At 36.7% G+C, this 25,564-nt stretch overlaps 1 protein-coding gene across 3 annotated transcripts in view; it reads left to right on the top strand.

The window, feature by feature from the left end:
- The window catches only part of PLCB1 (phospholipase C beta 1), a 744,009-nt gene that overhangs the window by 499,777 nt on the left and 218,668 nt on the right, over positions 1 to 25,564 (top strand). For all 3 annotated transcript variants that reach the window (XM_005568372.4, XM_005568373.4, XM_065521765.2), the window contains exons 5-9: positions 6,419 to 6,498; positions 8,216 to 8,269; positions 9,677 to 9,752; positions 17,482 to 17,582; positions 18,827 to 18,993. In XM_005568372.4, coding sequence (XP_005568429.1) covers positions 6,419 to 6,498; positions 8,216 to 8,269; positions 9,677 to 9,752; positions 17,482 to 17,582; positions 18,827 to 18,993 — 478 coding nt within the window. The remainder of the gene's footprint in view (positions 1 to 6,418; positions 6,499 to 8,215; positions 8,270 to 9,676; positions 9,753 to 17,481; positions 17,583 to 18,826; positions 18,994 to 25,564) is intronic.

The raw sequence follows: 25,564 nt of genomic DNA, 5'->3' as shown, positions 1-25,564 counted from the left end.
AATAAGCAGATAAGCAGCATGCTTAATGGCCAAGAAATTGTGATTGCTCCCCTTTTTCTGTTTCACATACATCTTACTAAGGAAATTAGCAGTGTTTTTTTTTAAAAAAAAATCCTTTTTTATGTGATCTTTTCAAATGGAATTATTTCTGTAGTGAACAACAGTATCAATTATTATTAAAGACCCTACTTACATTTATTGTCTATGGTACACAGCACTGAGGCAGATACAACCAAGGTAATAATTAACACTGAGGCTGCTAGGATTCAAAGGCATAATAGCAAGTGTTTTCATAAGAGTGACATGAGACTGTTGGAAGAATCTTTTCAGGAATGTGGTGGATTGACATGAAATCCACAGAAATGAAACTTTGGGGGTTCCGTATATGAGCACACAATTAGCATTTTCTCAGTTGTACAAATGAACAATGACTCAGGAAACTAGCAGGAGGGAAGGGAGGAGGTCTCCCCAGTGGATGCTAAGAATACACCTGAGACTCCCAGTGATACAACTGTAATCGTCTCATTGTGAAAAACTTCAACAGAAACAAATATCTCTCCGTTCTTCTACTCTGTGCCATGGACGTTGCTCTTTGGGGGAGTTTTAATTTTTCCTGTTGAAGAATTCGCTTTAAGTTCATTTTCATTTTATTTCGCCACGTTAAACTTTTCCCATTTGGCAGAGGAATGTCAAGAGGACTAGGACATGCTAGAACTGACAGCCTGGACTCTTCCTTAGACGATCAGGATACCATTTAGCACAACAGTGCTTCACTTATCTGAAAAAAAGATGCTTGAGCAACAGTTCTTCAGAATACAGCCCAAAACATCAACCAAAGCATAAGTATGTCTACCTAGCCAACATAGATGCCCAAACCCTTACACAAAAGCTTCTGTACTTTATTAATCAGAGAACTTGCTAGTCCCATGTTATATCTAGGACTCCTAATGTTTGCCAACTATTCCAATATAGTTCATGTTACAACAGAAATGCATAAAGCCAGTATCACAAGCCCTCTAGCCAAAAATGGTTATTGAAACTTATAACAATAGAGGAGATATAAAAACTAATTTTAAAAGACATAAATTATAAAGCATGGAAGTCAGTTGCTTTCATTTACACATTCATTTATGCAGTCAACTCAGTGATTATGAATCTATTACCAATTTTATAAAAAGAATGCGAGGCAGAACTATGAGATCCCATGTAAGTTATGAAACAACACACACCCTTTCCTTCTGTCTGCTTTCCCACAGGGCTCCTACGTAATGGGCGTATGCCATGTTTGCTATACTCTCCCCTCTTCTGGTCACTGCTTCTTTCCCAGATCCAATTACTCTGTTGTCATGGACAATGCTAGGTTCTTACCTGATTGATTGTTCAAGAGGTAGACCAAACAGACCTTTCCCAGCATTCTTGTTATTGAAAATGAAGGAATTAGCCAGACCTTCTCTGGTGGTGAAAGACACCATATGTGACAACTCTTGGTGAAGTTGGTGGCCCAGGGGAAGAACCCGTCAGTAGGGAAAAGAAAAATGCCCTCAGGAAGAGAGCAGCGTAATGGCAATGAAGAAAGCCCGTGTGCATTCAATCTCCAAATTCCTGATGATCGTGTATTATAAATGCATTCTTTGACTGCAGTTTATCTAGTTTTTCCTTCAATTACAGGAAACGACACAGTGCCCTTAATACTTTCTCCTATTTCTTAAGTTAGAGTAGTGCTTTTGTCAACTGTAGCCTAAAGATATTTGAATAACATTATCTGAAAATAATTATGCACCTTTCCTTGATTTGAGCAATGTTATTATGCTAGTTGTCCTAATCATGACAATATTGAGTCCTAATATGTTTCCTAGCTTTTGGTTTATTTGGGGTATTTTCATAATTATGTATGATTGGCAATCATTTCTTTTTGAGTATAAGATAAAAACAAGAACACTTTGACCATGATGTAAGATCTTCACTGCTACCTAACACAGAAAAACTGTACCAGAATTTTTTCCAAAATTCTAGATGTTCAGTATAGTATGATAAGTGCAGTGAGTTATCAGATAGTCCTTTCTGATTTTAACAAAAGGCTTTCCAGCTCATGTACCATCTTTCACCATGAAAAGATTCTTCACTGCGTCACAAAGACAAATGCTCAGCAGGATGAATTCTAATGCATGCCAGTAGTGAGAGAAATGTATTCAGCCAGGTGAGGCAACGCTGGCTGAGTCACACAATGTTCCTCCTTACGCACGTCACACACCACCACCCCCTTATGAGTAGAGGTAATCAGAATGACACCATTATCAATGACAGCAATAGGAGTTTGCCAATAAATAAAAAATAAACATAAAACACTAAAACATAGTTAGGACCTTTACATGTCTCACCAATATTAAAATATCTTGTTTTAAATTATTATATATCCCAGGAACTTTTAAATATTAATTCAATAGAGGACAAGATAAACAGTGAAACACAGATAATTTTTAGGGCAATGAAACTACTCTATGTAGTTAAATCTCCCCAACTCTTTCTAATGCTGTACCTATTTCTGGTGTGAAACTAGCCCCTGGTAAACATACAAAACTATATCTTGCCCTCAATTATAGATACTTTTACCCATGCAGAAAGTTGGCAGGGAGCTAGAAGTGTCTAAAGCTTGGCCATGAGCCTACAAAATATTACACCAGAAACACATTTTTGAAACCAGTAGTTATTATTCTTAGTTTAAAATTATCTATTTTGAGGAAAATTGATTTTTAATTTGTTAGATAGTTATTGTGAAATGCTCTTCTGTGTCTGCATAAAGCTTGGTGAGCAATAATTTTGCTTCTGTCTTGCAGCTATTCTGTACTGTCTTTTTAAGTCCTCTACCAACACACAGAGTTCAAAGTCTCAGTATTTCTCACCTGGGCTACTGGACTGTTACAGCTTCCTACCTGAGTTACTTTTCTTTGGATTCTCAGCCTCAAATCCATCCTTGACCTGGCTGCCAGATAATCTGTCTGATATGCAGCCTAGCCCCGGTATCACATTTTTTTACCAATTTATCTCCAAACACTTAAATGCTCTTTATCCTCTGACCACAACTCTACTTTGTTGTTGCTACCCCCTCTCTCTTCTCTAATTCCTATTAGACTACTTTTTGTTTGCTCTAACTCCTGCCATGTTAGCTCACCTCTGGTTCTTTTCCCAGTTTTCTCTGCTCAGGATTCCCTCTTTTCTTCCCGATCACTCTATGTTCCCTGCTCCTCCAGTTCCATCTCGAATGTTACTGTATTATGTGACAGCATATTATCAGTGCCTTAAGTCAGGAAGCAAAAAACAAAAGACAAATCAAACAAAAGTAGAAATAACAAAAAAACAGGTGTCAAAGCAATCAAACTAAAAGACATTATTTCATTGAAGAGGGAGCCGAGTTAACTACAACAATATCAGATGATGACCTAGCTCTTGTGTCATCTTCTCTTGGAGAATTTTCTAGGGGTTTGGGCCCAGAATGTGTTGCGTGTTCCAAATAATCACCCAGAATGGAACTTCTATATTTGTTTGTAGACTTGCTCTTTTCCATTATCTTGGAAGCCTAGTGAGATCATTGCTTTGTGGTATGAGGTAGGGATTAAGATTAGGAGAGTAGTGAGACATTGACAGTGTTGGGAGAAGGGAGAATACTGCATATTGTGTGGCATTGTGATTGACTGTTATAGAGAATTTCTAGAACTGTAGTTAACAGTTAAAGATATCAGGTATAGCTGCTTTGGCATGAATAGTAGAGCAGGAAGATTACGTTTGCATGTTCTGTTGGAAACATATTTGGTCATATGTTAAACTTTTTTCTTTTTTTTTAAATTTATTTATTATTATTATACTTTAAGTTGTAGGGTACATGTGCATAACATGCAGGTTTGCTACATATGTATACTTGTGCCATGTTGCTGTGCTGCACCCATCAACTCGTCATTTACATCAGGTATAACTCCCAATGCAATCCCTCCCCCCGCCCCCCTCCCCATGATAGGCCCCGGTGTGTGATGTTCCCCTTCCTGAGTCCAAGTCGTCTCATTGTTCAGTTCCCACCTATGAGTGAGAACATGCGGTGTTTGGTTTTCTGTTCTTGTGATAGTTTGCTAAGAATGATGGTTTCCAGCTGCATCCATGTCCCTACAAAGGACACAAACTCATCCTTTTTGATGGCTGCATAGTATTCCATGGTGTATATGTGCCACATTTTCTTAATCCAATCTGTCACTGATGGACATTTGGGTTGATTCCAAGTCTTTGCTATTGTGAATAATGCTGCAATAAACATACGTGTGCATGTGTCTTTATAGCAGCATAATTTATAATCCTTTGGGTATATACCCAGTAATGGGATGGCTGGGTCATATGGTACATCTAGTTCTAGATCCTTGAGGAATCGCCATACTGTTTTCCATAATGGTTGAACTAGTTTACAATCCCACCAACAGTGTAAAAGTGTTCCTATTTCTCCACATCCTCTCCAGCACCTGTTGTTTCCTGACTTTTTAATGATCGCCATTCTAACTGGTGTGAGATGGTATCTCATTGTGGTTTTGATTTGCATTTCTCTGATGGCCAGTGATGATGAGCATTTTTTCATGTGTCTGTTGGCTGTATGAATTTCTTCTTTTGAGAAATGTCTGTTCATATCCTTTGCCCACTTTTTGATGGGGTTGTTTGTTTTTTTCTTGTAAATTTGTTTGAGTTCTTTGTAGGTTCTGGAAAATTCAACAGCCCTTCATGCTAAAAACGCTCAATAAATTCGGTATTGATGGAACGTACCTCAAAATAATAAGAGCTATTTATGACAGACCCACAGCCAATATCATACTGAATGGGCAAAAACTGGAAAAATTCCCTTTGAAAACTGGCACAAGACAGGGATGCCCTCTCTCACCACTCCTATTCAACATAATGTTGGAAGTTCTGGCTAGGGCAATTAGGCAAGAGAAAGAAATCAAGGGTATTCGGTTAGGAAAAGAAGAAGTCAAATTGTCCCTGTTTGCAGATGACATGATTGTATATTTAGAAAACCCCATTGTCTCAGCCCAAAATCTCCTTAAGCTGATAAGCAACTTCAGCAAAGTCTCAGGATATAAAATTAATGTGCAAAAATCACAAGCATTCTTATACACCAGTAACAGACAAACAGAGAGCCAAATCAGGAATGAACTCCCATTCACAATTGCTTCAAAGAGAATAAAATATCTAGGAATCCAACTTACAAGGGATGTAAAGGACCTCTTCAAGGAGAACTACAAACCACTGCTCAGTGAAATAAAAGAGGACACAAACAAATGGAAGAACATACCATGCTCATGGATAGGAAGAATCAATATAGTGAAAATGGCCATACTGCCCAAGGTAATTTATAGATTCAATGCCATCCCCATCAAGCTACCAATGAATTTCTTCACAGAATTGGAAAAAACTGCTTTAAAGTTCATATGGAACCAAAAAAGAGCCCACATCTCCAAGACAATCCTAAGTCAAAAGAACAAAGCTGGAGGCATCACGCTACCTGACTTCAAACTATACTACAAGGCTACAGTAACCAAAACAGCATGGTACTGGTACCAAAACAGAGATATAGACCAATGGAACAGAACAGAGTCCTCAGAAATAATACCACACATCTACAGCCATCTGATCTTTGACAAACCTGAGAGAAACAAGAAATGGGGAAAGGATTCCCTATTTAATAAATGGTGCTGGGAAAATTGGCTAGCCATAAGTAGAAAGCTGAAACTGGATCCTTTCCTTACTCCTTATATGAAAATTAATTCAAGATGGATTAGAGACTTAAATGTTAGACCTAATACCATAAAAATCCTAGAGGAAAACCTAGGTAGTACCATTCAGGACATAGGCATGGGCAAAGACTTCATGTCTAAAACACCAAAAGCAACTGCAGCAAAAGCCAAAATTGACAAATGGGATCTAATTAAACTAAAGAGCTTCTGCACAGCAAAAGAAACTACCATCAGAGTGAACAGGCAACCTACAGAATGGGAGAAAATTTTTGCAATCTACTCATCTGACAAAGGGCTAATATCCAGAATGTTAAACTTTTTAATGACTCTTTATCTGTTTGTAATTCAAGGAAATAGTAAAAAGTGTTTAGTTATTGAAGGGAAACATAGCAATTTTCTATTTATACAAATTTTAAAAAGCAGAAAAAATCTTTGTGTACAAAGAACATCTCCTTAGGAAAAGAGTAGTCCCTCAGGGACTTGAATTTACTTATGTCATTTTTACCCAAAAAAGGGATAATAAAACAAAACAAAACAAAAAACCTTTGGCATACACATTGAACTAATGTGTCTTCCTGGAAGCCAAGCTAAAAGCATGTGTCTAATGACTGTGCAGTATTTAAGCTAATGCAAGTGTGATTTACATTTTTCAGGAATGGACAAATGAGGTTTTCAGTTTGGCAACAAACCTGCTGGCCCAAAACATGTCCAGGGATGCATTTCTGGAAAAAGCGTAAGTCACTCTAATTTTATTGCTAAGGGCGTTGCTTCTTCTGAGTCAGTTTCCTTTCTCCTTTGTGAGTCTTCTGTTTATGCCACACTGACTTCTCACACTGATGAACATAAATTTTCCTTTGGGATTTGTTAGAGAACTGATACCTCCCTGGTTCAGAACTGGAAGACTTCCAAGAAAGATTGCTCTTTCCTCCAAGCTGCACATCCGTGTTACACCTGGGCTGAACTCGCATGAATGTCAGTGCTTTTGACACACAACAAAGAGACACTTCCAAATCCTGGCAGCTGTGCTCAGAACTAAAATTATTAATATCGGATAATCCTCTGCTTCTACATCTGCGTGTGTCCTCTCAATTATTAATCTGAGGAACAGCAGATGTTCCTCATTTCTCTAGAGTTATAGATCTCTGATAGATGCTACAATACCTTTCCTGACTACTTAAATCAATAGGCTGATGTCCTGATTCCATCTCATGTAGATGATCCCAGCAAGTGTTAGTAAGAAAATAGAAAGGATCTAAAGGAAAGAGAAGAAGGAAAATAAGGAAAGAAAAGCAAAACAAATTGCCAGATCACTCTGGAATTGCCACAGCCTTTCTAAAGCTTCTTTGACCAAGGAAAATAATGACTTAGGCAAGATGAGCAGCAAGGAAAGCTGGTTGTGTTCATTTTGGAAGCTGTGGCTGGTCAGGAGGTTAGGAAGTCTTTAAATCAAAACCACAAGTGGAAACATTAATAGGTGGTCCTCTATTTTGTTTAACAGAGTTGTCTTCCCTCTTCTTATGTAAGACATACCCATCATTCCAGACATAATACCTCAGCCACATTCTTTTTTTTTTTTTTTTTTTTACTCTTCTATGAATTCCTTTTGCTTTTAGTCAATATCTCAGGTCTTCATTTAAGGGTTTTTATGGGATTGCCTCCTCTCCTGAGTTTGTTACCTTAAGGACTCTTCCTTCATGCCTCCACCTCTTCCCTTCCTTTCTTCCTGTTTCTTTTTACCTTGTCTTTGATTTTATCATCCTTCTTCTAGAATATGTTTTCCAGGCAATGTTTCTAGAACATTTGTTTTTCCATGCAATGTTAGTGAAAGGGGACACAGAGGTACATAACATGTTTTATCTGAAACATAGCACGTTATTGCTAGTTGGCTAATCAATCTCTACTACAAATGTCTATTCCAGAAAGATGTCTCCCTATGAATAGCTACTATGCACATGTCTTTTGGTGAACATATTGTGAATATTTTTGTTGCGCACATCTAACTCTGGGATTGCTGGGCCTTAATGTGTACAGCTTCCTGAAGTAGAATTCCTAATGTATGCATCCATCAACAGTGACCTAGAGTGCTCATTCTGAGAATGAATATATAAGCAAACAATAAGCAAAATATGGTTAGATCTCAGAAACATACTATTGAGTGAAAGAAGCCAAACAAAAGAGTATGATTCCTTTATGTAAGGTGCAAAAACAGGCAAAAGTAATCTATGCTATTTGTAGTCAGGATAACAGTTCCCTTGGGAAGGGCTTCTGGAATGCCGCTAAAGTGACAACATTCTGTTTCTTAATCTGGGTGCCAACTGTGGAGACTTGGGCAGTTTGTGGAAATGTCACAAAGTGTACAAAGGCATGGGCTTTTTTGAGTGTATGTTATTCTTCAAGAAAAAAAGCCTTTTTAAAAAAATCAAACCCTTGTTTTTCTGCTTCTCCAACAGCTATACTAAACTTAAGCTGCAAGTCACTCCAGAAGGGCGTATTCCTCTCAAAAAGTAAGCTTTGTGAGCATTTCTCATTATTCATTTTATTTTCCTCAAAGATCTGAATCCGTGCCATGGCTCTGTTTTGTTTCTCCAGCAGCCTAAGTGGGAGTGTGGAAATGCGTGGTAGCCCCGTCCTCCCTCACACATGTCTCATGTCAGTGCAGCTGCTTTCCTCATAGACATCTCCCCGGGGCTTCCCTTTCCTCTGGCATTATTTTCAAGAAATACCAAAGCAGGAAGTGGGTGGAGGAAGTGGAGGGACCCTTGCTGCTAAAACCAAAAGGCCATCTGAGATTCAGATCTATTCTGGGAGTGGAAATTGGCTGACCTCAGTGCCTCTTTCTACCAAGATGGCTGTAGCCCTCAAGCAGTGGTTGCAACCTCAGATGCTAACTGGAGCCAGGCAGGGAATATAAATGACGAAACAGGTCAGGAGGAAGAGGAAAAACTAAAGAGCAAACCTTGTCTAAAGGAGACAACAGCTCATCTCTACCATATATCCTGTGGGACTGGTGAGCACCTGGTATTAGATTGTCTAATGTCTTTATGGAACCCATAAACCTAAATTAGTATATTAAATTGTGCAGTACTTAAGTTTTATTTTTAAATCAAATTAGTAACGAAAACAAGTCCATCTCTAGGTCATATTCAGCCAAAAGTCTTTAACTTTTGACTTACAAGCTACTAGAAAGCTTCTGCGAATACACAAATTAAGCCAAGCACAGTGGCTCATGCCTGTGATCCCAGCATTTTGGAAGGCCAAGGCAGAAGAATTGCTTAAGGCCAGGATTTTGAGAGCAGCCTAGGCAACATAGTGAGACTCCATCTTTGCAAAAATTTAAAAAAATTAGCCAGGTGTGGTGGCACATGCCTTTAGTTCTAACTACTAGGGAGGTTGAGGTGGGAGGATCACTTGAGCATGGGAAGTGAAGACTGCAGTAAACTGGGATCATGTCACTGCACTCCAGCCCGGGCAACAATGTGAGACCCTGTCTCTAAAAAAAAAAAAAGAAAAGAAAAGAAAGAAAAGAAAAGAAATTAATTTAAAAATAAACAGAAATTAAAAATTAAATTTATTAATAATGCAAGGTACACCTTGGGGCAGTGGGTAGTAGTAGCAAGGGGACAGAATAAATAAGGATGTTTATTTTAGCGCTTAATATTGGAGATTATTTAATACAATATTTTTTAACTGGGTCAGCACCATAGTCCTAAAATATTTATTTTTTACTGGATACCTTAATTTTAAAAAGCACACAGGTTGATGCAAATGCATGGAGGAATGTATCTTTTCATTCTTTAAATATGAATAACAAATAGATTTGACTGAATGGAATATTTTGAGTTGGATCATCTATTAGTGCTGTGATCCATGTGCCACTTAAACCTCTCTCCTTTGTTGTGTTCACTTCACAGCATATATCGCTTGTTTTCAGCAGACCGGAAGCGAGTTGAAACTGCTTTAGAGGCTTGTAGTCTTCCATCTTCAAGGGTGAGCATGTTGTGTTATGCTATAGTCTGAATGTTCAGCCCTTCCAAAACTCATGTTGAAACTTAATCTCCAATATGACAGTTTTGAGAAATAGGGCCTTTAAGAGGAAAATAAGAGCCTCCATGATTGATGGGATAATGAATTAATGGATTATCATGGGCGAGGAACTGGTGGCTTTATAAGAAGAGAAAAACAGACCTGAGCTAGCATGTTTTTCCCTCTCACCATCTGATTCCCTGTGCCACCTCTGCCAAAGTAGAGAGTCCCCACTAGCAAGAAGACTTTTGCCAGATGTGCCCTCTCGACCTTGGACTTCCCAGCCTTTGAAACTGTAGGAAATACATTTTGATTCCTATATATTATACAGTTTCAAGTATTCTGCTATATGCATCAGAAAACAGAGTAAGACTGAAAATTGGTACCAATAGGTGGGGTTTCTGCTCATAACAAATATCTGAAAATGTAGAAGCAGCTTTGGAACTGGGTAATGAACAAAGGCTGAGAAAAGTTTATAGAGCAGGCTAGGAACAGTCAAGACTCTGACGAGGCCTCTTTTTACTCCTATAACTCCAATCAATATTTCAATCTAGAATGACCATTGCTTTTTGTAGATAAAAAAGTTACCTAATAAGGTAATATTTCTAAAATAGCCAAAAAAAGGCTAGCATTATCAAGATGACAATTTGAAATGTGGTTTCAAACTTATTCACAATAAACGCTTCTTGATGTTTTTTTTAAGATATTAGCTAATGATAGTGTTGAGTTAAGAGGCGAGACTCAACTCTGGTGGTGGGGTATGGACACCGGACCAAATTAAGGACCAGCTGAAACGGGGGAGCAGAAGCAACTTTCCATAAAATATGCCCATGTCAGTTTACCATTGCCAGAGCAACACTGAGGAATTACTACCCCTTTCCACGGTAATGACCCCATGACCCAAAAATTACCACCCCATCATAGAAATTTCTGTATTAACCACCCCTTAATCTACATGTGATTAAAAATCAGTACAAATATAACTGCAAAACTGGCTGAGCTGCTACTCTCAGCACACTGCCTATGGAGTAGCCCTGCTCTGCGGGAACAGGCATGGAGCTGTAACACTGCTGCCTCAGTGAGGTTATTTTCTTCTACCCTACCACTCGCTTGTCCTTGAATTATTTCCTGAGTGAAGCCAAGAACCCTTGCAGGCTAAGCCCTACTTTGGGGCTTTCCAGCCCTGGGTCAGTGTGAAGCCATTATGTTTAGGAAGATATCTGAAATATTGATTTCATCTCACCTTAGCATTTTAGAATGTTTAAAGATTTATAAGCTATGTACACAACTAGTATGGTGCTGTGTGCTTATAAATAAATTTATCTACCTACTCTACAGAGTTGTGCTCAGAAAGTTTTTACTGAGAGGGGTGCAGGATCTAACTAGTTTGGATAACACCTACTTTGCTCATATGGTGGTAAAGTAAGTGAGAGGACAAGCATGTAACATGCTTTTTGTTTTTATGCCTGACACATACAAGGTACATCATGTACATTAACCACCTCAAATGAAACAATTTGCTTTCATTTTGATTAATTTCTACGTTACTGGCTCTAAAATGATTTATTACTATTGTTTCTGGAAGTCCATTGCATAAAACTTTTTTCTCATGCGGAGCTCTCTTTTCTATTACAAATTATTTTTATCTTAGTATCTAAGCAACAAGGCAGCATTTACCTAAGGATAACACATAGGAAGAACTTTTGAGCCCCTCAAAATATGCCAGCAATATTCAAGTTGCACTAAATAAGGTTGCAAAGCCATTCTTAGACTTATGATTGAATTATAAAAGTATTGAGTGCTATGGTTAAATTTATCAGCCAATGATTGTTGTGAAGACTTTTCCAAACAGCAAAGTTCATTAACAACTTTGGTACGTCACAAGAATGAAATAAGAGCACCTCTCCACTATCACCTTTCTTCTATAGGTGGAAAAAGCTAATAAGGCTGCAAAAAGTGAGCAGAGCTGTGGAAAGGCTCCCCCAAAACATTTTCACCTTCATTTTATAAAGCAAAATAAAATGTTTGAATCTGCTTGCTATTGCTTTTTTGTTAGATGCTTTGGAGTAGGAACATAGGAACAATATAACAGTTAAGGTCCTGTCCCCGACTTCAACAAATATTTCTTGAGCACTTACTATGTGCCCATAGGCATTGAGAATATGGTGGTGAAGAAAATGAAACTCAAGGTTTCAAGGACAATAGAGTCTTCTGGGGAAACTAGCCAATAAGCATGCCAACAAATGCATTTGTAAACTGGGGGAAGTGCTATAAAAAGAAAGACTGGAGAGCTACTATTGCAAGAAGGGAAGCTCATTCCAGAAAAAGAAAACAATGCATGCAAATCCCTGAGGCTGGAAATAATTGCCCTACTGGGTTTGAGCAACTGAAAAAGACTGCTGCATTCAAGCATAAAGAGAAAACCTGAGAGATGGATTTGCAAAGACGTGCAAAGAATTCTTTTTCCTTTGCAATCACTTCTGATTTTACCTTTTCTGGATAACATCTCGTAAAATATAATAATCAAAATATTTAACTTATGAATCTAGCTAAGGGAAAGAAGGAATAGAAAATTAAATGCATCAACCAATTCCCCATAAATTGTAATTTTCTAAACAACTGGATTTTGACCATTCAGTCAATAAATATACATTGCGTAATCTGCTATGTTTATTATATGTTCAAACTACGAGACCAATGTCAATTGCAGACAAATTTAAAAGGAAAATGAGATTCAAATAACAGCAGTTATGTTTAAATTGGAAAAAATTATCTCTAACAAATTAAATGTAATGACAATTATCTAAAGTTGGAGATAACTTTAAAAAACAACCTCTATGCTAAAACTTTGAAAAATTATAATTCATAGTAAAATATAATTTACTTGAATGACTTATAAAATTAGAATGCTTTTTAAAAATCTAAAAACCAAAGACAGTTTCAGAGCTAGGAAATAAATGTTTCTGTGAACTGACTATGACGAATCAAAACTCCGTTTTAAATATCTATAAAAATTTCATTTCTACATAACAATGACTCTAGAAAATATCCATTAATTAGCAAAAAATGTTGGTCATATTGACAAGAGGCATTTTAAACAAGCCACGGAAGAAAAGGGTTATATGAATCATAGATGGTTCTGCATAAATGGGAGCGTATTTTGTAGCCAAGTCACTTAAACTAGATTTAATTGTGCTCTGTAAATAGATATATTACCAGAAACACAGTGGATATCCTGTTGAGACTTTTTTTTTTATACAGGATCTTTGTGCACATTGTTAGGGATAAATAAGGCACTTGAACTTATATCCTGGCCGACATGATCCACTAGAATAACACGTTCCTTTAGAAGGTACTACTCTTTCGAAATTACAGTTGCTAGCCTGAAGTTACCCTAATTGTTAAAAGGTAGTACTGAATCCAAAGAGAGAGACAAAGCAATTGCCGTCCTTCTATTAACAACCCAAACATATTTTCCAGTGAGACCCTTGAAAACTGTTCCGTATTCAAAAAATTACCACTTTACCCACAAACTTTCTGAGAACTGAAAATAGTTTATTTGCACCAAATTCCCTTGATTTAAGGCTTATTAACTTGAAAAGAGCTCAGTGACATTTGGAATTGTATAGTAGTCTTGCCATAGCACTGGCATATGGAGTTGCATTTTAACGAAGAAGATCAGGAATAAACCCATGTATTCGTTTCAAATAACAAAGTTTATTGTAGTTGATGGGCACACATGTAATACAAAGATAAATTAATTATTTTAAATTTGAAGAATAGTATAAATTTTACTAAATACTATGAATAAAATGTGTAAAATGACTTCTGTGTGTAACTGTAATATATTGCCTTTCTTCTGTGCCTTACATCCTGAATATAAATCAGAAACAATCATTTTTGTATTTGTGATTCTTAATATCACTAATATCAAAATTCTACTTTAAAACCACATTAAGTAATCAGTTCATTATGAGTGATTTACTTGTAATTATTTCGTGTATTCCATGGCTAATTGGCTAATTCAATGGTTTATTTATGGTTTCAGAATAAAAATATTAACAATATGTTGAATTTCTGAATTTACTGGGAAATTGTCCATCAACTTGTCAAGACAAACAAGTCTATATGTGGACTTTATTCATTAGAGTCTGCTTCAATGAATTAATATATTTTAAAATAACATTTTTTTCTGAATTTTTTTCCGAAATTTAAGTACTCTTTTCTCGTATAATTATTTTTTAAATCTAGAAATGTATAACGAAGAAAATGCAAACCACCATCCCAAAACTAATAGGAATATTTAGTGTACTTGCTTACAGTATAAAGTATAGAATTAAGCAACTCAGATTCAAAATATAGTCATTGTCACCTCATCACACCCATTTGCTCACCCAGGACCTTAGACAAGTTTTGTAACCTCCTAGCACCTGAGTGTTCCTATCTATAAAAGTAGTACAGTAATAATGCCAACTGCAAAGAGTTGATGGGCTTACATGAAACTATTCAAGTAAAGCTCATAGAACTATGTTTGATATACTGTAAATGCTAATTATTATTCTCATTTTGAGTATTTTTCATATGCATATATTGGGGGGATCTGGTTTTTATTTTTTAATTTGGCGTTTGGATATGACATTACCAGGTCTATGAAATCTAGAAATGCAAATGCCACCAGTGCTACCACCAAGATTGTTAAAATTTTTCCCTTGAGAGGCCTTGTATACAAGCATGGTATTGAAACAATTCAATTTTTTCAAGTTTGCCAATACTTTGCAGTTTCTAAAATAAATGGGCCTGGTTCAGATTACCAATTTAGATTATACTAGCCTTCTTAAGTCATCCTTCAAAAAGGTTAAACAACAAGAAGTAATCACTGACAGTGCATTTTGTATTGGGTGCCTGATGTGATGGACCAAGTCCTGGATTAAAAGGGAAGACCCAAGGTCTGATATCATCTCCTGGGTTCATCCAGCAAACACTGGTTAGGTATCTACTATATGCCGGGCACCATGCTGGGAACACAAAGGAATTAAATAAGAGATTGTCATGTCACTCAAAAGCTCATAGTTCAGTAGAAAATAAGACATATAAAAAATAAAGGAAAAGCTGTGGAAGGATGCAATGACGAAGATAGATAAAGGGAGACTGTGAACACAAAGAAAAAGTAGTGTCATGTCTAGCTGATGTGGTCAGGAAGGGTTCACAGAGGAATATTTCAGCGTTGGGTAGGATCTTTAGAGTATTAGACCTTGGATTTCCTCCTAGACAAACAGGAAAAATGAATCCGTGCCATTCACTTCACCAAGTTGTGAGATCCAGAAAGAGAAAGTATGTGAATTAGCTTTGTGAATTTCAGTCTTGTTTAAACTGCAAGGAATTAGGGATTATCCATAGCTTTTACCTAAACGTCTCCACTATACCCTTTCATTTTAGCTTTCAATGATGCTTACTTATTTTAACTCCTCTTTACCAGACACTTTTTTTTCCATTTTCACCTACTAACCCCAAAGACTTTGGGGTATCCTCATCAGTCAAGTTGGGCAAAAGAAAAATGAGACAAAGAAAATCAGCTATGTTGAAATGTTTTCTTCTTTCAATATGCTAACATCTAACTCGCAATGAAAATAATGTTGTGTTTATTCAGATTATCTCATTAATTTGACCCCTCCTAATTCACAGCTGGTGCATGAACAATGGTAAGATTTTAGTAAAGCATATTGTTCCATCAAATTCTGTGTCAGGACTCTTATGTAAATGACGTTAGTTAAATCTGATATTTCAAAGGAAATAACAGCACATGAGTGTTCGCTGTCAATTTCTCCACATTTCTCAATAAATTACATCCATTCATTTAGTAAATATTTATTTGTACCTACTCTATGTGGCACACTGGAAATAGAGCCATTAACAGACAAGACACACATCCTAGCTCGTGTGCATCTGCAGATTAGCAAAGAATAGAGAGAACTGTATAGCTGGGAGCACAATACATTGAGTGTTGAAATGTGAGACATGCAAGGTGTGATGTGTGCACAACTGGAAGACAAAACCCAGTACAAGGAGAAGGCAAGGCTTTCCAGAAAAAGAAGTTATAAACTGAGACGGGAAGGAAAAGAGAGGTCAGTAAGTGAAGGATGACAATTATTGCTCTCCTTAGATCAAATTAATTTATGTGTATGTTGGATGAAGTTGGTAGAAGGGGAAGTGAGGTGAACTCTATTTAGTAGGGAAAATAGGAGAACACACTTGGGGTTCATAGAATCCAGTAAAGCTGGAGGCACTTGAGTCGGCCAGCAGTGCCATTGAGCACGTTCTCGCAACTGATTTTAAGTATTTCTCTTCCTTGTGCCTAACAGCCAATAATGAAGGTAGATAGGGTCATTTTCATCTATTAAAACTATTTACAGAGCTCCAGGTGTCCAACTTAGAGAGAGGGTGGAACTGAAAAGTGTGCAGTCTCCAGCTAAAGAGATTTCTCTCTTTCTATAAATCAAGTGGAATTTTGGAAATGTGCTTGCAGGTATACTTGTTCCCTTTTTATGAATGCCAAAATACTAATAAAACAATTCACGAGAAGTCCCCACTGCTCCTGGATTTGACCACTTGTGTTTATTTCAAAGTTTGTGCTCAAGTAACCTAAGTTATAATGACACAACACATCTATGTCTAATGATTCATGTATTGTTTGGTTGTCTCAAAATTCTGTTTTGCAAAATAGATTTTTTTCTATCTCTATACATGGATTTAGTAAAGGAAATATTACTTCATTCATTCATTCCACAAATATGGGTCTTCTGCTATTGGCCGAGTGATGAGCTAAGTTCTCTTATCTGTTTGCAAGTGGTGAACAACTTCAGACAATAATTTTTAGACATTTGTAAAACCTATGAAAACAGTAAAAGGAAGGGTGTGTTCTTTTGTTTAAGGGTTTGAAAAATAAAAATAATCACATTAACACGTACCTGAAATAGGAAGACTGCATGAAAAATGTCCTTCCTGTTAACAAAGGCTTGAATACATGCTTCCGGTTTCCATGGCAGCCCAACTAAACAGAAAAATAAGTCATAGAAGTGGCCTTTTATATCAATGACTTGCTTCCTAAACAATAGGACCAGGAGCAATCAGTGGAAAAATAATGACTAGTGCTGTCCTACTTACGAAAACTGTTTTACAACTTATCAGATTATTTAAACCAGAGGGAACATTGTTTGAAAAAAAATGACACAAAATTGGAATTTATGTTTTCATTTTGACTCTGTCTGTCTCTACGGTAATTACTTTAAAAAAAAAGATTCAAGTTAAAAAAAAAAAAAAAAAAAAAAAAAAAACCTAAAAATAATTCTGCCAAACAGACTATCTTTCGTAGGTCTAACTTACTTTAGAAAATGTATGTAGGAAATGGCGTTAACATCCCTTTAGCAGGAGAAACTTCTTAAGCTTAAATTAAACTGAAAAAGCCACAGAAAAAAGGGTTTGACACCCTAAAGTCGGTGTCCAAATGAACGCTACGGTTGACCTCATAGGTGTGTTTACCCTGACCTCCTAGAAGAAAAGGAAAAAGAAAGAAAGAGAGGGGGAGAAGGCGAGGGAGGGGAGGAAGAAGGAAGGGAAGAGACAGAGAAAAAACAGGGAGGGAGGAAGCTGGGGAAAGAAAAAGACCATTTGCTGACTCTGTTGTCTTATTTCCCAGAATGATTCAATACCTCAAGAAGATTTCACTCCAGAAGTGTACAGAGTTTTCCTCAACAACCTTTGCCCTCGACCTGAAATTGATAACATCTTTTCAGAATTGTAAGAGTACACATTTTAACCCACATCTTTTTCAGCTTTCATTGATTCTCAGGTGACTAGAGCAGGACTTTGAGTGGTAATTGGAGATGGAAGAATATCATACACTATGTTTAAAAGCAATATTCCTGTGTGATGTTTTGGATAGGATCATACAATCTTGCCCATGAGGTGCAACCACTGCTTTCAATGAGTACAAGTTTGCTGTGATATATTGTCGGAGGTAGTTGTTTTTGCATGCTCAGATAACTTTGTATGGTTGAAGGATTATGGGTAGAACAGGGAGTCATCTTGGCTTAGTGGAGATAGACTCATGTCGCAGGAAGAACTCTGGATTGGGAACCAGTTATTTTATCTCTCTCGGCCACATTAGCAAAATGAGAAGTTTGGATTACTGAGAACCCCCTTAGCTGAAGAATTATTTGCTTTTATGTTAGAAATTATAAACTTATATTAAGGCGTTACTTTTTTTTGAAAGATTAGAAGAACAAAAGGAAAAAAAAAGAAAGAAAGAAACCAAGGCACTAAGGCAAATATGGGGAAAGTAGCAGTTTACCTTTCCTGAAATACTGAAATCTACATGACAGAAAAACAATACAAAATGTGGTAAACAAAATAAGGGTTTCTTCAAATGGAAGACAGGCAAACAGTACTGCTGAAAATGACATTGCATATTCTTGTTTTGTGCTGTTCATTGCCATCATATATTTATTGAACATCTGCAACATTTGTACCACTGAATTTGTCTTTAGATGATCAATACAATTGAAATGGGAAGTTTGAACGATATGTTGAGGAGTTATAGTCTCTTGTTGAAGCCTAACTGTAACTTTTAAAAATGCTCAAACAGGTTGTTTACTTTAAGTAATGATAATAAATACATCTTTAAATGACTAGGGATATGGAGTTGGATGATTAAACCAAAAATTTACTGTCATAATCAAAAAACCTCTGTGTTCTGTTTAGAATGGTGCACCCTTCTGCACATCGTGCAGTGTTTTTCTACTGTGAGTTTTCTTACCCATTTGGTATTTTTCAAGAGCATTGGGTTTTAGTGGTAGCAATTGCACAAGATATTTGCAGCCCACAGAGGTATAAAAATCATGTTTTTAGGGCAAGATAAGAGTTTCAAAATAGTATTTTCTTATCAAGCATAGCAGGATTTTATTTCCCTAGAGTTAAATGCAAATATATGAATGAAACTTAGTTTAAAAAATTCTTATTTATTGGTTTTTAACTGTTTTTAGTGGTGCCAAAAGCAAACCATATCTTACCGTTGACCAGATGATGGATTTTATCAACCTTAAGCAGCGAGATCCTCGGCTTAATGAAATACTTTATCCACCTCTAAAACAAGAGCAAGTCCAAGTATTGATTGAGAAGTATGAACCCAACAGCAGCTTCGCCAAAAAAGGTCAGTACTTCCTTTCACACCAAAGGGAAGCTCTTGTTTCTAATTGGGGGTAGTCACACCCTGCGAATTAGGAACACCAATGATTATTAGATTAGTTTCCTCTGTTTACAAAGGCATCCCTTTCTGTCTGAAATCACTTGGAGGTTCAATGCAGTACGTGTTTCTTTAAACTTCGGTGTGTGATTTTTTTGTCCTTGTTATTATATTTATGAATGCATGTAACATATTTTTTAAATGTCTAATCCTGTTTTGTTTCAAATTCACCCAGTGACTTAATGTGTATTTTTCATACAGGAAATTCACTATCTTTAGGTTACCCTTTTGGATCTTTTTCTAGAAAGTTCTGTGAAGTGGCCCACAGATTTTTCTAAGGTTCTAAAACTGAAGAGAATATTTAGTCTGTGAGACCCTTATCTTTTTCCAGTATACAGTATCTGATAAATTTTTCTCTCTGGAGAAATAGTCTAAAATTTGGCTCTCTGTGTAGAAATACTTAGTGTTGTAAATACAAAACAATCCAAAAATTGATAACCCAAAGGCAGCTCTAAGTTACCTGGAAGTTTTTTTTTTTTTTTTTGTTTTTGTTTTTGTTTTTTTTTGAGACGGAGTCTCGCTCTGCCGCCCAGGCTGGAGTGCAGTGGCTGGATCTCAGCTCACTGCAAGCTCGCCTCATGGGTTTGCGCCATTCTCCTGCCTCAGCCTCCCGAGTAGCTGGGACTACAGGCACCCACCACGTCGCCTGGCTAGTTTTTTGTATTTTTTAGTAGAGACGGGGTTTCACCGTGTTAGCCAGGATGGTCTTGATCTCCTGACCTCGTGATCCGCCCGTCTCGGCCTCCCAAAGTGCTGGGATTACAGGCTTGAGCCACCGCGCCCGGCCACCTGGAAGTTTTTAAGAAATTTTTATTTTCGATTCTGGGAAAATGAATTGCCAAAATAAGATCATGAAGATGTAATTACTGCAAGTTTTCAACTACATGTGGCAGCACTGTCCCTGAACAAGATCTTCCACTGCGAAAACTAACTCTCATCTGGATTGAAATATCTTCACCAAGAAAATTAGTGTGTTATCACTGATGTTATTGCAGATTGCCTAGATATTCCATAGGGAGGAAAATAAAGTACAATTAACCAATTATTGAAAAGAAATCAATTATATATTAATATGCAGGCATTTTCTAAAGTAACATAAATAGCTCTAGCAAGCTTATAGTCATAAATAAGAATGATTATCATAAAAGTAAATTTAAAAGTCTTTTAACCCATTATATTTAATCTGGAACTGGTCCTCTAAGTGGAAAATGAAAGCATGAAGTATAAATGGGCCCAGGTGCTGTGGCTCACGTCTGTAATCCCAACACTTTGGGAGGCCGAGGCAGGTGGATCTCTTGAGGTCAGGAGTTTGAGATCAGCCTGGCCAACATGGTGAAATCCTGTCTCTACTAAAAATACAAAAATTAGTCGGGCATGATGGCACACTCCTGTAGTCCCAGCTACTCAAAAGAGGCAGGATAATTGCTTGAACCCAGGAGATGGAGGTTGCAGTGAGCCGAGATTGCACCACTGCCCTCCAACCTCGGTGACAGAGGGAGACTCTGTCTCAAAAAAAAAAAAAAGAAAAGAAAAGAAAAGAAAGACAGAAGAAGTATAAATATAAAATCTATTAATTATATCCTACATGCTACTACTTGGAAATTTTTAGATGCAATTTTTTAGTTTTCATTTGTTTTCTTGGTGAAGCACTTTGCCTTAGTTGTTGTCATCATTCTTACTGATGCTGTGAAGGTGAGATTAGTTAAAGGAAACAACTAACCCAACAGTATGTCTTGGCATGGCCAGGCCTGCCCCTCCAAACCTACTTAAATAGGTTACCCTTTCTTCTGTAGTACACAAGAGATGAGATTTCCCCTTATCATGAAGCAGGGCACATCTTGGAGGTTTTGCCCAAGTAGCTTAGCAGTTCTTTTCTAAAATCCAAACTTCTCCAAAAATAACATACACATTGTTACAACAAATCTAACAACACTTCTAAAAACCAGTTAGCCCATGACACTAGGAAAACAAAAAGCTTTTGTGAAACCAGTGAAACACTCCAAAGTGTAAGCCTTTTCCTTTCCTCCTTCCTTCACACCACACTGCTGATGGCCCAGGCTTCAGCTGGTATCTGATGCCTCCGTACATCATCTTCTGATGACTCGTACAATGTAGAGGGTACAAAGAGAAAACATTGTGATAGATTACTATAAAACCCTATAACCCTAGAAAAACCCATTTTGATTCTAATGGAAATTAAGATGATGTCTCCTAGCATTTGCAAAATTATTTAGTGCCATTTTATGAATTTCACATCGAAAGAGGCACACAAAATATTTTAAAATTTAAATGTTTTAAAAGCAACGTTATCTGTTTTTCCATACCTTAATATGACATTGATCACAAAACCTCTGTGTCAACCTTAATAGCAGTATAAAGAAGCAACATAGAATAGTGGTTCCACTTTTGAGTTTCAAAGCTGAGATCCACCTCACTAGTTTTATAGCCTTGGTGCTTAACTTCTCTATGCCTTCATTATTTCATCTTCAAAATTAAGGACAGAAGAATTCTTGATTTGCTTGTTGTAGATTTGAATTAAATAAAACCTGCAAAGCATTTGGAAAGAAGAATCTGGGCCTGTGTAACGCGATGAATAAGTGTTAACTCTTCTCAATGTTTTGAAGTGTAGTGTGTTGGTTTTCATTCCTCAGGAGTTGTTGTCTATTTTTTCTAGGAGATCACATGATTTCTGGGCCTTAAACTTTCTTTTATTTTCCCCAGCACCTAGAAGATGCACCTGCTCATGATGAAATCCTTAATGTAGACTTGCAGGTGGGATCTAATCAGTGACCCAAAGTATTTGTGCCCCAACTGATCACTTAAGAATGTTACCTAGTGTTCTCTGTACAGAAAAATTTTGGCTAATGCCATCTCTACCTAAAGCCTTATCTAGCACATGGGAAGGATAGAGGCTTTGGAGTCCAACAGCTGGAATGTAGCTAATGGGCCAGCCACCTGCTACCATATAACATGCACCCTCAGTCACCCCAGGGGACTCCAGCACCAGTTCAGAAGTTCTGGTTGGCTGTATCTGTAGCTCCTTCTTCTCTAGAATCCATATGAAAGAAGTTCAACTCTTGAGGAGTTAAAAGTCAAATTACAAAGACCTTAGTAGGGTCATTTCAGCTCTAAGTCATGTACACAAAAAGGGACTCATGATAGCTGCCTTGTTTTAGGATAAAGTGAGATTGTGTCTGTTAATGTTTAGCCCAGCACACAATAGTCATTCAGTAAATGGCCTAAATTGTTATTATTAATTGTTTAAAGCAGGCCAAATGGTACTAGAGGAAGCACACAGTCTCTGGTGTTCTAGTCTTACAAACTCAAACTTACAAGCCAACCTACATTAAGTCATTCATAACTTCAGTATTTAATAACTCTTCAGTGAAAGGCAAGAGGCTACAGACAGTGACAGACCCAGAGATAAACCCTATGTCCCTAGAGATTTGCACTCCTCTTAAACGTATATATATTATATATGTATAATTCTATTTTAATATAATATGTAAATATATTAATAATCTAATATCCATAATTAATATAATATCTAAATATTACTTCTTGAAACCCAATGTGCACCTGAATCACCTGAGCCCTTGTTAAAATGTAGATTCGAGATTCTGCATTTCTAACAAGTTACTGGGTGAGGCAGAAGATGCTGAGCAAAGGCCCACACTCAGTAGCAAAACTCTAAGAAGTACAGAGAAAAGTGCAGCAAGCATGAAGATAAAGGGATTTCTTCCTGTAGGGGACAGTTCATGGAAGAGATAACATTTGGGCTGAATTGATTTTAACACAGATGAGCTACAGACTTTAAAACTTTAAACTTTTAGTCAAGTAGTTAATACATTTGGATCAATAAACACATAAGAAAATAAGTAGGGAAGTTAATATTACATTATAATTTATTCTTCTGCTGCTTTCATTTTAACTGTTTTCAGATGTGCCCAAGTGTTAGTTAAATTGGTGTTGATCTCAGTGCTGATCAGGAAATTAAGTCTTATTTACCTGAGAAAGGCACTTCCATATAGCCTATACTTGTTATAAAATGCTAAGCATAAGATACACACATAATATACATAATAGAATATAAACATATATAGCATATATATACACAACATATATACACATACACAGAGACACACACACTCTCTGATATCCAGAAACATATCTTAAAGTAGGTATTAAACAAATAAATAATATGCAAACCTGACATGTGCTGTTTAGCTTTTATTTGCATTTTATATAATTTTACATAAAACATAGACTTGAAATTAAATGAAAAAATTTTAGTGTCATCAAAAGCCCAAATGCCAAAGCTGACCATAGTTTAGCTGACTAAAAGGGTGACACATGGAAGTATGAAATGAAACTCCAGAAGAGACAATAGACTTTGATCCTCTGAGGACCTGCTGTAATTAGCATGTCAGCCACATCTCCATGCTGAAATTTCTGTTTTGGGAGATGTGTGTGTTGGTTATAAATAATCAGAGGATTTCTGTGCAGTCTAAGGCTAGGTCATGTGTGTGGGTTCCACAAAGAGAGAATTTGAGTCTTGTCACAGAGGATACTATTCTCCTGGAAGTTTGATTTTTACCATTTAAAAATCACACATTGAAAAATACCATGGCCCCTGGTCAGCAAAAGCTTCCTCCTTTGCATGTTGTTTGCACTGTAGACTTAGATATTCCTGGCACAGGAATATGCAATGACCACTGCCTCTTGAAAACAACATGTTCATGAATGTCATACTTTCAAGATCAGTGTCTCCAAAACAGTTATATTTTTAATCACTTAAACTCTTCAGATGAAACACAGTGAGTAAAATTAGCATGAAAAATAAAATAGTCTATAGTCTGTAACTTTGGTAACAGAATGCAGACTTCAACTTACATATCTGTGAACGAAGGTCAAATTTTACTTAAACTGCCAAACCAAAAGAAAACAGTAATTTTTTTCATGCTTTTATTCTGTGAAGATCAGGTGTTTATGAGTGTTTGTTAAATAATTGAATTAGTGTAGCAGATTATAATAGCAGATGTTTCAAACTACCTTCCTTTTATCATCAGTTCTTCCTCCTAAATTTTTATAAGGCATACTATACAGAAGTATCCCCACTTTGTTGTAATTAAATCATAAAAACGAAGCTATATAATCCCTTTTAGTGACACTACTCACTGAGTTAATAGTTTAATAGTTGAAATGAACTCAAAATTATAATGGCGAAGCAATTTGATTTTAAGCAAAGTAGTAGCAGTTCAGATATAGCAAGTGTTTTAGCTTTTTTTCCTTTAAATAGTATCAGTAGGAAAAAAGCCCTATTGCATTTTCAATATAGTTTTATTTAAAGTATTATACAATTGAGCTATGTTCTCTCATTGTCAACACCAAGAAATAGGCTGAGAGTGATAGGAAGAGACTGGACTTGGGAAACTTGAAACCTGTAATTTTAGGTGAGACTCCTCCAGTTGAAAAAAATGGCAGAATTTAACTCAAACTAAAGCACTGAATAAATGTACTTGTGCATATAAGCAAAAAGTCAAGGTGTTAATGGTTTCAGACATGACCATATCCAGGAGGTCAAGTCATGTCATCAATAATTGTCTTTGTTCATCTCTCATCATTTTCTCATACTGGCTCTAGTTCTTGGGCAGATTTTCCTGAATGCCAAGACAGCCACCAACAGCTCCAAGCCTATAGCTCACCAGTCCTAGTACACAGAAATCCTTTTTACTCATGGTTCCAATGAAAGTCCCAGAATCCAGGGCATGGCTTCAGTCACTCAAGGCCACTTCTAAATTAGAATCACAGTGTCCTGAAGGATGGGATAAAAATAAACGGACAGGCTTAAGTCATATGACTCCCCCAAGAGCCCATAAGGGGTCAACTACCTAAAGCACAAACCACATAGACCCACAATTGGAGAGAGATGGTTCCCTAAAATTCAACCAGGATATGCTTCCTAAGGGAAGGAATAGTGGTCGCTTGGCAGATAAAAAGAGTAGATCACACTAAAACTAGGTCAGAAATCAGTCATTCATTATGACTCTTTATTTGGCCTTACCAAGCCATTTAACTTCTTTGACTAGCCCTGCTCCCTAGTTTTCTCAACTTTGAAATTATTTCCTGAGAGAATTACCAGAAGAATTAAATAAGATGCTTTTGGTAAGAAGGTTACATATATTCATTGTTGTCGGCTAAATCGTTGTTGACCTGAACTAATGAAAAGTGATCATTGGCATTTATGCCAAATTATTTTAAAACATTTATGAGTCTAGAAGTGAGACTCAGAGCCTTGGGCTGAGGTATTCCTGAATATTGCTGTTTCTCATCTAACAGGCTTATTTAATGTACTATAATTAAGGATAAGAATAATCATTTATTAATGAAACTTGAAAAAAATATGGCATGTCATATCTGTGCACAAATGGTCCTTTCTGACTCATTCTTTTCTATACCTTTTTATTAAAATGGAATT

This window comes from Macaca fascicularis, chromosome 10 (genome assembly GCF_037993035.2).
Source record: "Macaca fascicularis isolate 582-1 chromosome 10, T2T-MFA8v1.1".
NCBI lineage: Eukaryota > Metazoa > Chordata > Mammalia > Primates > Cercopithecidae > Macaca > Macaca fascicularis.
This window is presented reverse-complemented; position numbering and strand designations above follow the sequence as displayed.